This window comes from Seriola dumerili, unplaced genomic scaffold, assembly GCF_002260705.1.
Source record: "Seriola dumerili isolate Sdu_G_001 unplaced genomic scaffold, Sdu_1.0 BDQW01000322.1, whole genome shotgun sequence".
Classification (NCBI taxonomy): domain Eukaryota; kingdom Metazoa; phylum Chordata; class Actinopteri; order Carangiformes; family Carangidae; genus Seriola; species Seriola dumerili.
In genome coordinates this window covers 1907345-1921807 of record NW_019174577.1, presented here as the reverse complement: position 1 = coordinate 1921807, position 14463 = coordinate 1907345, and the positions used below count along the sequence as shown (strand labels likewise).

General features: G+C 40.7%; 1 protein-coding gene across 1 annotated transcript; it reads right to left on the bottom strand.

Moving 5' to 3' along the window:
• Window positions 1–992: 992 nt before the first annotated feature.
• On the bottom strand, window positions 993–14390 carry LOC111232152 (serine/threonine-protein kinase TNNI3K). Its single transcript, XM_022759529.1, has 25 exons — window positions 14258–14390; window positions 13914–14022; window positions 13629–13714; window positions 13214–13311; window positions 12860–12970; window positions 12676–12774; window positions 12429–12567; window positions 12057–12201; window positions 11855–11959; window positions 11647–11741; window positions 11399–11548; window positions 11232–11315; window positions 11083–11139; window positions 10072–10164; window positions 9921–9978; window positions 9638–9832; window positions 8535–8639; window positions 8390–8442; window positions 7601–7653; window positions 6834–6966; window positions 6258–6367; window positions 4929–4988; window positions 4629–4798; window positions 2346–2425; window positions 993–1346 (listed from the first exon to the last, which is right to left on the bottom strand). Exons 1-25 carry the CDS (start codon window positions 14295–14297, stop codon window positions 1267–1269), a joined length of 2508 nt encoding a protein of 835 aa, XP_022615250.1. The 5' UTR covers window positions 14298–14390; the 3' UTR covers window positions 993–1266.
• Between the last annotated feature and the right edge of the window lie 73 nt (window positions 14391–14463).

Sequence of the window (14463 nt, the reverse complement as noted above, 5' to 3'; positions counted from 1 at the left end):
AGAGAAAGCACTTTAGCAAGCTTTTGTACAATCAGATGGCACTGAATATTTGTAGTGATTAAGAAATTAGGTTTTATCTGTCAGTTAATGAAGCAACAAATTCAAGATGATTTTAGTTTTGACAGAAGCCCTCAAGTGTCTCGTGGTCTCGGTGTTTACATTACAGTGACTTCGTAAATAGTCTTCATCCTTTGATCACCAAAAAGAAGAAGCTGCACACTGAGTTTTGACTGCTGCATAAAATGTTTACAATAGACCATCTCTTCCTATTGTTGGTAACAAAGAGGCATAGGTTTTGTGTGGTATCAAGTACAGCTGCGATCGCCTATTACCTGTAAACAGATACTCCTCCACTCACGCTCACAAATGACTGAATAATTCATAGTTGTTGGACTCCCACAGTTTAGTTAGCCCCCAGTACACTTTATATTTCCACTCACTGCCACAAGCATGATTTTATAGACTTCAGCTCTGATCAGAGATCTGTCATCACTCTGTGTTAATGACAGTCAGTGCTTTAACATAACTATTTGTTTAGATGACACTATCTAGACGAAAATGCATCAGAACAACAGGAATACTTAGCTAAGTTAACATGGTTAATTCAATCCTCATCATTACTCTGATAATTACTTATTAAAGCTGATAATATTGTGAAATGTCAAATCTAGGCACCGATTTGTGTCATTATTGCTGCTAATACTACCTCTTTTTAAAAAATTATACTTAGAGTTTATTTATTTGCATCACCTTATCACCTGATTTTTATGGCTAGTGTGTGTTTGTGAGGCTTCATCTTTTCATTTCATATCTGTCAGTGACTGATCGCTTGTGTGATTCGGTCATTCAGAAAATAAAAATGAGAAATGAGAGTGAGAGTGACCTGCTATTTTTCCGTTTAAAAATAAAATTGTGTGCACATGCAAAGTTGTGATCATTGCACATATTCAGTGGTTTTCAAAGATTGTATTTCAGATTTTTGCAAAACTTGTACACAAAAACAAAATTATTTACAAAAACGAAAAGCCTCAACTAAATATTTAAAAAAAAATGTAACTGTAAATAACACAGTACTGGAGGTACTGGGTACTGGTAATGTAAAACATACAATATGTTATAACCAAATAGTTTAGTTAGCAATTAGTCAGCAATATCTTCTATTCCTGCCATCAGTTTATACAGTTTTACTTAAAATAAATACTCAGAAATATTGATGAATGTCTGAATTAATACGGTCATGATGAGCGCTGGGTGTTTTTAGCAGGGTTAGTTACTGTCCTCGAAGCTGCCGCTGCTGCTGAGGGAAGAGCAGAATCTCATGGTGCTCATGGGATCAGACACGTACCCTGAAAAACAGACAAGTCGGCAGCAACAGTGACTCTCTCATTTGTGGTGTGTTTCATTTGTGAATAACAATGTTGACAATAACAACATTTTTACTATTTACAATTAAAAGATAAAGCTGATGATTTTCTGTATATTTCTTACTGTCAACAATTCCTATGAAAAAACCCAAACTAACTGTTAATGTCACAGATTAACAAGTGTTGTCAGTGTGCTCAAAGACTGATATCTCTCATTCCTCTGTGCCATAGATCTCCGTTGTCGTCCAGACACTATTAAAAAGGCATCACAGAGCAACATTGGTGCGTTTGGTGACATGCTCCTTCCATCACTATGAATATGGTCACTGTAGTTTGTTGACGTGTTGAAACATCCACTGTTCTACTGCCATATATACTCACCAGAGCACCAAATGTGTATTAGTCCACTGCTGAAAATAGTTCCCAACAAACACACTATTTCCCCCTGCTTAGGTAGCGTTTGCCGCAAAGTACTCAGTGCCCAGCTGCTTCAGGAATTTACTGACTTTTTTTTTTACAAATGAAACGGTATATTATGTCTGTAGAGGTATGAGCTGGGGGCTGTTGACTGTGGGGTTTGTTGACAATAGGAATAATACAGAATAGGATCAGCCTTATCCTTTAAATTACTATGTATTACCTACGAGCAGAACACACAGTCTGTTTTGCAAGAAGGTTTAAAAATGAATAACTATAATAAAAAGTACAAAATCAACAATTAGATAAAAAACAAAAAGAATTATGAGAGGATGAAATAAACAACAGTACTGGGTAAAGATAATGGACAAAATAAACACTTCATAAGTATTAAGTCCTCAAAAGATAATTTGGAGTCTTAATTTGCTACAGAATATAATCTCAGAGAACTACCTTAATTTGAATGTGAATTAATCCCGACCTGAGTGTTAAACTGCTAAACTGTCACTTCCAAAAAACAATTACATCAGTATACAGCACAGTACATGTACTCTGCACACAAACCATTTCGATCAATGGGAGAGAACTGCATGTTCCTTCTTAGTTCCTCCAGTGAAAGGCCTCCAGATGCTCGCCGTTGCTCACTGAAAATGAAAATAAAATAAAATCAACCCTAACTCATTACTCCACACCAAAACAACACTAATGCAGAAATATATACTTCTTCGTTTACATGGAAAGGGACTAGACACAAGCGAATTCAGTATCGAAGGTCCAGCCTAAAACCAGGCTGCTCTCACTTGCTGTAAACAAAATGGGTGACAGGTTTGATGGGGCGACAACAAACAAAAACTGCACACCACGTCATGAAAAGAAAACAATTAATTTTTACTGATGATCAATTATAGTTATTTGGTGATATTGGAAAATTTTAGTATAACACATTTAAGACGTGTAGGAGCTGAATTAGTCTTGTCTAACCTTTGATAGAGCGCCTGGAAATTACTGAGAAGCCATCGCCACATCACAGCAACCCCACCTCCTGTTACTGGGACCATAGTGACTGTTACCAGGCGCACACACACATACACACACACATACACACACACACTACTGAGGCTCAAAGCCATGCGCCTAATATAGGCCTTCCTCCTCGGTCAGAATACCATGCATGTTTTATTGCATTTGCTTTCCTTTGTTTCCTGTTGGGTATCTGAGCAACTCCTCTCCTCACTGTTGCAGTAAGTATTTTAACTGGTCTACATGTTGCTGGCAAACAATTGTTCAGAGCAAGTGGTGTCTACAAGCCCAGACATGATGTTTGTCGAATTCCTGTTAGCAGAGCCTTAACCCAAAAACATTTAACTACATTTACCAAGGTTAACAACAAAAACAGATTTAGGATTATCCACATGGTAACAGATAATTAACCATATAAATTTGAACATCTGTGTTCACAAAACAAAACATTTCAACCATTCGAAACTCTGAAAACAAACCATCTTGGAAGGAGGATTCAGTAGTTGAATGAAGTCATGTTTTTATTTGCTAAAAAGAATTGCCACATACTATATTGTTGCATTGTAGTACTGGAGCAACTGCAGTTCCCAGATGAGATTGTCCAACTTTATTCACACACCGCATTATCTCATCATCTTTACACTTTTTATGTAAATGTTAATGGACCTTTAACTCAGTGCCACAGTTTTTGGCTGATGAATGTGCACATTAATAATAATCAGGGGAGATGTTTGAGATGTCATTGTATTTCAGTGTCAATTGGGTTACTATGTCATCTAAACACTTAACCACTTTCAATTATGATTTTATGTAATGACAAACTAAAACGTCCTTATTGCTGCTGTTGCTGTTGGTATATTTATGTTGGTCATGTTGTTTGCTCTGACAAGCAGTGTAGCAAGTGCATTTCTTCCATTATTTATGACTTGAATTGTACTAATGAAAATTTGTTACGTGCGTCATTGCTGCAGTTGGTTTCAGCATTTCCAAATTAAGCTGATTACTTGATTGAGTGTAAGTGAAGTACAATATTTTAGATGCTGCTAATCTGAAAGAAACTCTGATTCTCATTGTTGACTCACCATTTGAAAAATTATCTGACGGGGCTTTGGTCACATTAGTTTGAGCAAAATATCATTCAAAAAAGGCTGAAGAGCTGGTAAAGCTTCCCTTCTGGTGTTCAAACCAACAAACAACGAAACGACATTTGATCTGGGTCAGTTTTCTCCAAAATTATCCAACAAAGTTTTGGTGCAGCGGCTAGGACTGTTGCCTCATGGCAAGAAGGTTTTGAGTTCAAACCCCAGTTTGGCCCTCAGTTAGGAGGTGCTCTAGGTTCTCTGGCTACCCTGCCTCCTGCCCCCCTGCAGCCCTCAAAGGATAAGCAGTATAGCTAATGGATGGATGGATGTATGGATAAATGTAAGGCCAGAAGATAGGTCATCAGATGCAATATCATGGATCTACAATGTCAAGCTTTAACAGTTAATAAAGTTTGGGAATTTGTATATGCAAATATTTTAGCGTCTTAATGTTTACTGTTTGATTCAGTAAAGGTCTGATTCAATCCTCAAGTGGTTTAGATTTAAATCTAAAAGACGCAACTCAGCTCACTGAGAATCAAGCGAGAGAAAGTATGCTTTGTTCAACAGCAGGTTATCATAGCTTCATGCAAACAACTTAAACTGATTAAAACCGTACCCAGACTTTGCTACGACCAATAGCTGGTTATTTTAACTGGGTGCATGTGAACGTTGCCATTGTGCAGTAAATTATTCTCACCCTCTTGACCTTCATCTGTCTGAGGACATGCTTCAATTCTCTTACCTTTGTGTCCAGCAGGCGTAGGCACGAGTGTTGAGAGCGTACTCAAGCTCAAAACGAGAACGAAGGGCAGCCACGTGGCTCCGGCCGGGTCCTCCTCGCCCGAGCAGACAGTCAGAGGAGGAGGAGGGTGACAGGGAGCCGCTACTGTTGCTGGAAGCTGGAGACATCAGCTGTGACAGAACCACACGTATAAGGCACAACACACACAGACGCAGAAATATAGTCATGACTGAGAGAATTAAATTGCTACAGCATGTCAAACAGGAGCTGACATTTACAAACGTGTGTGATATTATATACCTCAACATTGCACAAGCATTCTTCGAGGTTGGAAACCACTTCAGAGAACTCAGGCCTATCCTGAGGCAGAAAAATCAAACCATTACTGTTATTATTGTTTTCTGTTTCAAGGTTGAACAATCAAATGGAGCAGGTACAACCCAAAACAGACAGACACACTCTAACATTGGCTTGTGCATTCTGCTGATTTCAGTCCGCCCACACATGAAGCAAAGGTGAACTCTGCTTCAAAAGCAGTCCTTAGATCTCTTGCCTCGCTGGAAAAGAACAAACACTGCCACGCCAGACCTGTTCAATTATACATGACATCCTCAGACAGTTGTCAAGGTCGGCCTGCATTCTGTTTTGAATAAATGAGACCAAGACAAAACAAAAATCAGGAAAATATTAATAACAGTAAAAATGGAAACAAAATAATGCAAAAGTCCTCTCATTTTGATTTTAGTAAGTGCTTTTGCACTTGCACTTTCCTTGTTTGACAGTAATCAAGTAATTACTGCTCTGTAGAAAAAACACTTCACAGCATTGTTTTGGTCTTGAACGTTTATATAATCATGTATATTGGAAGTTCAGTCAAAGTGTCTCAGATTTTAACTGATACATTCTGTGCAAATCCTGTAAACACAGTGCAGCATGTCCCACTTCCAAACCCCATGGTAGCTGGTGTACTGTACAGGTGAAGCATCATGGGAATTGTGTGCACACGCAACCTTGTGACGGCCTATTACAATTGCACTCTTGTTTACAAAAAAAAAAGTGTCTTGAGGAGGTGACACTGGGACGAGGCCATCGCCAAGGGAGACATGTCCACCAACACGCAACTGGTTGTCAACCTTAACTGGCAAACAGGAAGGAGATGGACCACAGAGGGAGAAATGTGCCAACATGCTAGGCTGTGTAATAATGTGTCTTAATGAGACCTGGCTAATTATGAACATAACAGCGCTGAGGGGGCAGCATCATAAATAGGTCACATGTGCTCCTAAATATGAACAGGCATGAGTTAATGTATCACATGGGGATACGGCAGTCCCATTCGTTAGTGCTGCACGTTTGCAGCCGCAGCAGCTGACGCGGCATCATTTGCCTCTCAGAGCTTCAGTATGTCGATAGCTAATGACGTAGAAAGATATTAGTGGAAAGATTGTTTTACAGTTTAAAACTAAGACACAATACTTGCATAGAGAGGATTGTAGAGCACAATGTGGATGTAAACTACATTATGTAAACCTGTATAAAGTGCAGTGTATATATTAATCAAGAACAAGTTGGCATTGTGCTGACTGTTGCTGAGAATCAAGGTTCAAGAGGTGAAATCAGGTGGTTTACCTCTGGGCATGCGTTCCAGCCTCTCATCAGAAGAGCAGAGATGGGTTTGGGGATGGAGTAGCCAATAGGAGGCCGGATGTGATGGTACGCCATGTCTGCTGCTGCAGCGGCTGAGGGTAGCAGAACATTTTAAATTTAGTTTTAAAATGATCTAATGTCTAACAGCCTTTTTGTTCTCCGTTTGACGTTAGATTATTTTCCTTGTGTTGTTTTGTATGGATTTTCAATATATTTTGTCATATTTGTAGCCACGTTAGCTCTAGTTTAGTTATTGTCAGTCTGTTGGTCGGTCAGTCAGCCTCTTTGGTCCAGACTCCAATATCTCATCAACCATAACATTTACTGCCATGAATTTTTGTTCAGACATCCATGGTTCACAGAGGGATGTTTTATGCTGACTCTGGTGATTCTGACTTTTCCTCTTGCATGCCACCATGAGGATTACAATTGTGGTTTTGAGCTTAATGCCTGAACAACGATTGGATGGATTGCCATGAAATTTGTATCCCCCTCAGTTTGTCCTCTGGTCTGCACGCTTAGTGACACCATTAAAGCCTGTGACTGGAGAAAAATTACCAGGTTTTAAGTGAGCGAAGGGAATTTCTCCGGTAAGCAGCTCCCACAGACAGAGGGCGTAGCTGAACATGTCCGCCTTCACTGAGTAGCGAGTACACTGGGTGAACACCTCGGGAGCCATCCAGCGCAGGTTCTGCACAAACACACACATACAGGCACATATATATATATATACTATATATGTATATGCATAGAGTAAAGGCAGTATTGCCATGGACAGAATTTTTGTGAATAAAAAGAATAACATAATAACAACAGAATATCAACTGTGAGATTTAAGTTCAACATAATCAGGCCATCACACACACACACACACACACACACACACACACACATACATGCAAACAGACAAAATGAGACCCAATTACTGACATAAACGCTGCGTCCCAGCAAGGGCAAGTAGTTCCTCACAACAGGCAGCTCCCAAGAGATGCAACACACTTAACACCAAACTGCAGGCGAAGCACTCTGAATGGTGATGAGTCAGCACATTGAGACAGAATCTGCATGGAGGCAGTTTTTTTTTTTTTTTTTAGCTGGTGGATAATTGGGTAATTGATGACAGGTTCCAACAGAAGCTCTAGTTTGAGCTCCAGCAAAAGAAAAAACAAAAAACAACAAGGCACTATTTCCAAAAGGCCCTGTTGTTCCACTAATGCTGCAGATGGTGTGAGAGTATTTGGCCAGAGAGAGCGAACTCATTCCAAAGGGTTTTTTTTTAGTGCGACATCGAATAAGAAGAGAGAAAAAGAGGAGACAGCACTGACCCCTGGCTGCTTGGTCATGTTATCCTCGTCCACAGATTGTAGAAATCTAGATTCTGCAGACAAAGGGAAGGACATACAATGATGATGAAAAAAAAATGCTCATCTGTTGGCAGTTACGTCCTTTAGTTGTACTTTTTATCAGCAGCGCCAGGGAATAAACACTCTTGATTGCCAGAATTACAAAGAACTATGAAACGAACAGAAACACAGCTCCCAGGGTGAACAAACATTTCCCGAGTGTAGGGATGGATGATTGCAATGGTATTACATATCACTAATTATTTTTCAAAGTTTATCACAATATTAGCTCCAAAAAATATGAAATGTTAAACTAGTTGATGCTATATTACATTGAACTTCATGGTATGGCCCATGACTATAAAGCTGCATTAAAGCGAGGATATATAAACATTTGTTGAACAGCGGCAGGACAGAGGTAAATCTGAAAACGTAATCTAACAGTAGCACAAGCAGAGAATAGTCATAAGTAAGTAAACCGACTCGGTAATGTCAGTTACACAAAAATATCTATTGAACGTTTGCTACAATTAGCCACCATAAGCTACTGGTCATACCAGACCAAGTGAGGCTGCAGCAGCAAAACCCCTGACTCGATTAAATTGAGCAAGGGGGAGTTTTATTGCCAGTTAAATCAACAAATGAAAACAATTCTTCCTCTTACAAATGTTAGTTATTTCGTCTTTCAAAAGACACAGGTATAAATGCTGATGTATAAAAAAGTTGGTTAAGGCAGCTGTAATTCAACTACAATAAGTCTCTGGGCCTTACCTCCAAAATCAGCCACCACAGCATGTCCATCCTCATAAAGCAGAATATTATGACTGGAAGGAAGACATGTATTATTTGCAATGACAATAGTTATTTCAGACTGCCAATAGCATCCCACCACATATGTTATTACTGTGGCACCCACCTGTTGAGGTCCCTGTGGATGATAGGCTGGGTGAGGTTGTGCAGGTACTCCATGCCCTTGGCCACGTCGATGGCAATGATGAGCTTGGACTGCAGGTCGATAAGCCTGTCCATTGACACATCATTAAAGCAGCAGCCACTTAGAGCCAGATCAATGTCCACTGCCAATCACACATAGCACTTTACACAGATCAATAGGACAGTCTATAAAGACAACACCTGGCCACACAGTTAGCCGAACACTTCATCTGGATCAATGATGATCCCGGCTGGGGGGGGGGGCATCGGGGTAGTTTGACCTCTTGTTTGATCTTGACATCAGGATTTAGACACTATCAAAATGTGTGAGGAACTAAGCGTAACGTCAATAAACTCTGGTGCTCACTGCACAGGGCTTACCAGAACTGTGTTTTGTTTAGTTTAATAGTAGTTTATTATTGTTGACCCAGTTCTATGGTCCTGAGGCTGATATTTGCAGTGGTGGTTTACTGGACTCGTGTCCCTATTATTTCGTCCAACTCTTTTACAAACTTCTGAAACTAGCCATTATTTTCATCATTGTTCAATTTTTTTTCAGTTAATCATTGACTCAATAAAATATTAGAAAAAAATTTAAAGTTTCCACCACAGTTTCCCACAGCCCAAGATGTTCTTTTGTTTCTTTTAGTTGTTTTCTTTCTTTTTTCTTTTATCTTACCAACACAGTTCAAAACCCAATGATGTTCAAATATAAAATAAATATTTGACACTTTTGCTCTATAAACAACTAAAATTATCAACATTATTATTCCCCAAATCTTATTGATTAATTTGATCAAATTTTCTGTAAATTGACCACTAATCGAAAAGACTCCGATATTATTTTAATCCTGCAAAGTCTTAAAAATTGTTGCCCTTTCTGTGATTTTATGTGTGTGAAATTGTTAGAATTAATACTTCTAATGCACGATGCTGATACATGTGAAGAGAAGAAGGTTACATGACAGGGAAGTTCTCGAGTTTATTAGCTTGTGTGTGTCAGTGGGCACTGGATGATGACCCTTATGTAGTTTATGCACATCATAACACACTGTGAGTTCCACTGTGTTATGCTCGCTTCCTCACCTCTTCTGCTCGTGCAGCAGGGAGAACAGCGAGCCTCCGGAGACGTACTGGGTGACGATGGCAAACTGGCTGGGGTCGTCCAGACACGCCCCCACAAAATGGATGATACACGGGTGATTGAGGCGACAGAGGATGGAGACCTCTCTGCAGAACATGTCCACGTCTGACTTAGAGCAGTATGTGTTGGCTCGATAGCTACAGAGGAGAGTGAAGACCTGAGTGGGTTCTAACAGGAAAGGGATGTTAAATGGCATCTTGAGTTGTGTTTTAAATGGATTAGTACCGTTTGATGGCGACAATTTTGTTTCGGCATTTGCCTCTGTACACCCGTCCAAAGGAGCCTGAGTGTTAAACAGATATGATTATCAATGATATTGTCGCACCTGGAGGCACATTTGTTGAACTGAAAACGGAGAAGGTATGAACAGAGTTACCTGATCCAATAATTTCATTAAACTCCAGCTCAGACAGCTGAAGGTGGAAATGAGATGGGAGGCTGGCCCTGAGCAGGAGAACCTCTGCTTTCTCTGAAAAGACAACGCAGCATTAACCTTAACTGGGAGCGCACAGAAAAGTCATCTTGTTGCTCTTTTTAATTCAGTGTGTGAGGAAAATGATGATTATGGTGCATTTTCATCATGTACTGATTTCACAATTGAGCCTATTAGTATACTTTGACAGGAAAACATTTAGTAGGAAATGTTTATTGATATGCAAGACCATCAGTTTTTGGGTAACAACTGGGATAAGAGTGTTCTGGAAATAAGGGTCTATCAGGCTGATATCGGGTGTTGTTTTGTTCCTGTATCTCTATCAAAGGGTGGTGTTATAACGGTATATAAAGGAGAGCTGATTTCTGTGTTAGAGTGGGATGTCACTTGCGATCTACTGAGTGTTGTGTGTAACTATATCCTCGGTGCATGTTAAAAAAGAGTGATAATAGATCAATTTCAGCACTCTCATTCTGCTTAAGTAATTCTGATTCTTTTCATGAGATATGAATGTGCACATTTGATAATCACTTTATTTTTGATTTGGTAAAAACTATAAAACATTGGTATGAAAGTATGGACAAAACATATGGTTATAAGCCTCTTTAAGCTAGTGGCTCAACAGTTGATGCTTAGTGTCAGTTACTGGTATCGTGTCCACTTCACGCCAATTATAATATTTTAACAGTAATGTTTAACCCTTGTTGTTTAGAGGCTTTTAACCTGGGTTTCATCAACTTCAGATCAATTGTTTCTCAGATATCACACTGGATGGAAACAGATCTGTAGTTCACACCACCCCCGATTTCGCTGGTAAGGATATCAGGCCAGTGTTATCATCAGCAGGCTAGGACCCTTGCCTTAGCAACAGGTAGTGTGTGTTTTCATGTCAGCTGACAGTGATATGAAGTGTGGGGGAAAAAGAATCAGCTGTGCTTCGCTCCATCTCACTACCTTTAGTCATGCTTTTGATCTTTCCCAGAGGAGACGGGACAGAAACGTAGGACCCATCTGGAAGAGAGCCAACGTATTCAGGCAGATTAAAGGGAGGGACCCGTGTGTGATTTTATTCAGGATTATTACTCTTTAGACGGGTGACTCACCCCCTCCTGGCTGGGAGTACTCATTGCAGGGGGAGTCATCTGGGCGTTTGTAGTGTTTCAGTAAGGTGACAATGGCATCATGACCTGCAAAACACAAAGATAAAAAGGTAATAATAGTTTTTGTTAGATGTTTCCTGACAGCTAAGCTCATCATCGCCCTAACAAACCTTTTTCATAAGCCCACATCAGGCAGGTCTGCTCGTCCTTCTCCCCACTGGACCTGCTCGGGTCGCAGGCCACCAGGTTCATGTCTGCGCCGCTGTCCAGCAAGAGCTGCACCAGACGGATATGGCCGTGGAAACAGGCACTATGCAGAGCTTAACGTGTCACATGATACACACAGTAATAATGAAAGTCACGACTGGAATTGCAATTAAATTAGCTGCACACGAAAATAGAGGATGTGATGAGTCACCTGTGTGTCCATCTCTGCCCTGATGGTTGATGCTCATAGCATTATGACTCAGCAAGAACTTCACCATCTCCAGGTCTTTACCGTAGGTGCATGCACTGTTAAACAGGGTATGTTCTCATCAACACCTCCACAACAGGAATCATGTGTTTTAAGGTGACACTTATGTTTGTCTCTGTTTTGCAGACTATAAGTAAAGACAGTGAAATACCTGTGAAGTACTGTCTCACTGAATATGTTCTCCTTTAAAAGACTTTCTGTACCAGAAAGTTGCACAATCTCCTTCACTGCTGCAAATTTGCCATTATAGCAGGCCCTGATGAGACACCACATTCAACACAGCACGTCATTTCCGCTCCATGTCATCTACTATAAAACCTACAGAAGGCTACCAACACTGAACAACCAATTACAAGTGTAAAGGTGTGTCGCCGTAGATGTTGACAGAGTGAGGCTGTACGTCAAAGTTGCCCTGCAGAAGGAAACGCACAATCTCATGGTGACCAAAGCGAGCGCAGAAGTGCAGAGGAACATGATCTTCGTTGTCCTGAGCATTAACTGGAAAGGGGGAAGAGAAAAGTTCAGAGAAAGTCCCCACAGTCATCTCCAACTACAGAATTTTATAAGCTTCCCTGTGGCTTTTGAAGAGGGAAATCAGCAGGTTTAGCAAGTGAATGTAGAAGTAGCCTAAAGGCTGTTTTACAAGAGTCTGCATTAAGCTATTATGTTTCATTTACAGGCCACCAACTCAGGTGAATATTAACTAAATGTGGGAAAGCATTCACCATTAGCTTTGCTCCCTTCCCCCATTAGCAGTTTGATGATGCTGAGGAAACCCTTGGCTGCAGCCAGGTGCAGCGGCCGGTCACCCACCTCACCACTCGCATTCACATCTGCCCCAAACTTCAGCAGCAGCTTTGCCACCTGGCAGAGAGAGACAAGAGGGAAGTGTATATAATCAGGGGAGAACAGTTTTGGACCATGAGGTGTGTTTCTATCAGGGTGTAGATGTGGTTAACTGGAGCAGTTTACCTGCTTATGGCCATTGTAGCAAGCAATGTGCAGTGGGGTGAAAAACACAGCATCTTGGACATTCACATAAGCCCCATGTTGTAGGAGAATATCTGCTGCCTGGTGGGGAGATTATCAATATACAAGAGCATTAAAAAGGTCAGGTGTAGTAGAAAGAAGAAAAGGTTCAGGGTTCAGCTCTCACCTCATGATGTCCAGCCAGTGTAGCGACATGCAGGGCGGTGAGGGCACCGTATCCCACCTGCTGTACGTCCGACCCTCCATGAAGAAGAGCCGTCACCAGCTCAGCGTTGTCCTGCGGTTTTGGAAACAGAACATGAACACAGCTTCATCATCACGGCCATGACTGTTCTGACAGGTAACCACAAATTAAGCAATTCAGACATGCAGCAACAACCACACTGCCTTTGATGGTACTTGCACTCCACCATGTGGTAAAACACAGAAAGCTCTTTATCAGATGACAAATGACACAAACAAGAGAAAGACACAGATTGCACCTGGAAATGTATATTTTTTGAAATCTGAATTTCTTCACCTTGTAAGCAGCCAGGTGGAGAGCGGTGAAGCCATTCCTGGACAGCCTGGAAGGACGCAGGCCTTTAACCATCAGAGTGCGGATGTGGGCCTTGCTCCCTGGTAACAATTTACCAAAAAAATCCTTCATTCAACAGAAGATCTGGTTTATTGTGAGTGAGTAAACAAGGTCAGGATTTGTCTGGATTGTTGGATCCGTAGGGAAACTGTTGTTGTAACTTTCAAATGTATTTCATTTGAACTTCTTATATTCAACCTTCATGTACAGTATGTTTCAAATCTACCGTTTACTTTTGTGTGGTAAACACCAGAAAGGTCATCTTCAGGCAATAATGCCAGCCGGTCTGTAGTAATCCTTCCTTCCACTGTCACATTTTGTTGAGGTGTTATAAATAGACTCTAGTAGTCATGCATACCTCCACACACGCAGCAGAGATGCAGCAGCGACAGCCCCTTCTCTGTTCGGTAGCTCAAGTTCACCTTCTGAAAAGCCTCATCGGAGCTGAGCCACAGAAAAAGCAACATCACCTGCTTGTGACAACTGAAGCCGCTCTGACACAGAACAGTGAGCAAACCAAGAAGAGCGCAGGCATAAAAAAAAAAAAAAAAAAAAGCACCTACTTGTTAAATTAAATGCAGTTCTGACAAATACTCACACAGACTGAGTTACAGCTTTAAACACACAAAATGTTTTTTGTCACCCGAAAGCAAGTTTGAGGTCCACGAGCTCGCTGTCTTTCAGCTTCAGGTCGTCTTCCAGCTTGTCGACGATCACAGAGTACGACTCGCCCACCTTCTTCTTCCACTCGTCTTCACAACGTCAAACATAGTAACAATTTAATTATATTATTTCTACTGTGAATTACAACCTATAAGCAGAATTATCCACATTTTACCTGCTATATAAACCACATATACATATATATATAAAAAAAAATCATGCTAGCAAAAAAGTGAAACCCACACTCCTTGGCTCAAACTTTGTTGACAGCCCTCAGAAAAATTAAAAACACTCACACCATCACAAAGACACTGAGCCATTTACCTGTACACGTCTGAGATGGTCTTGATTTGTAATTTCCCATTGATAAGGTTCGTCTCTTGTAATATGTGCTGTATAGTTTGGTGAACTAGAGTAAAGCAGTAATACAATCGCTCACTGTGCCACAATTGCACAGGTCCAGATAAAGGGGGGATCGTGGCTGAGGGCTAAAAATAAACACCTTTGAGTGGAATGCCGAACAACTACGA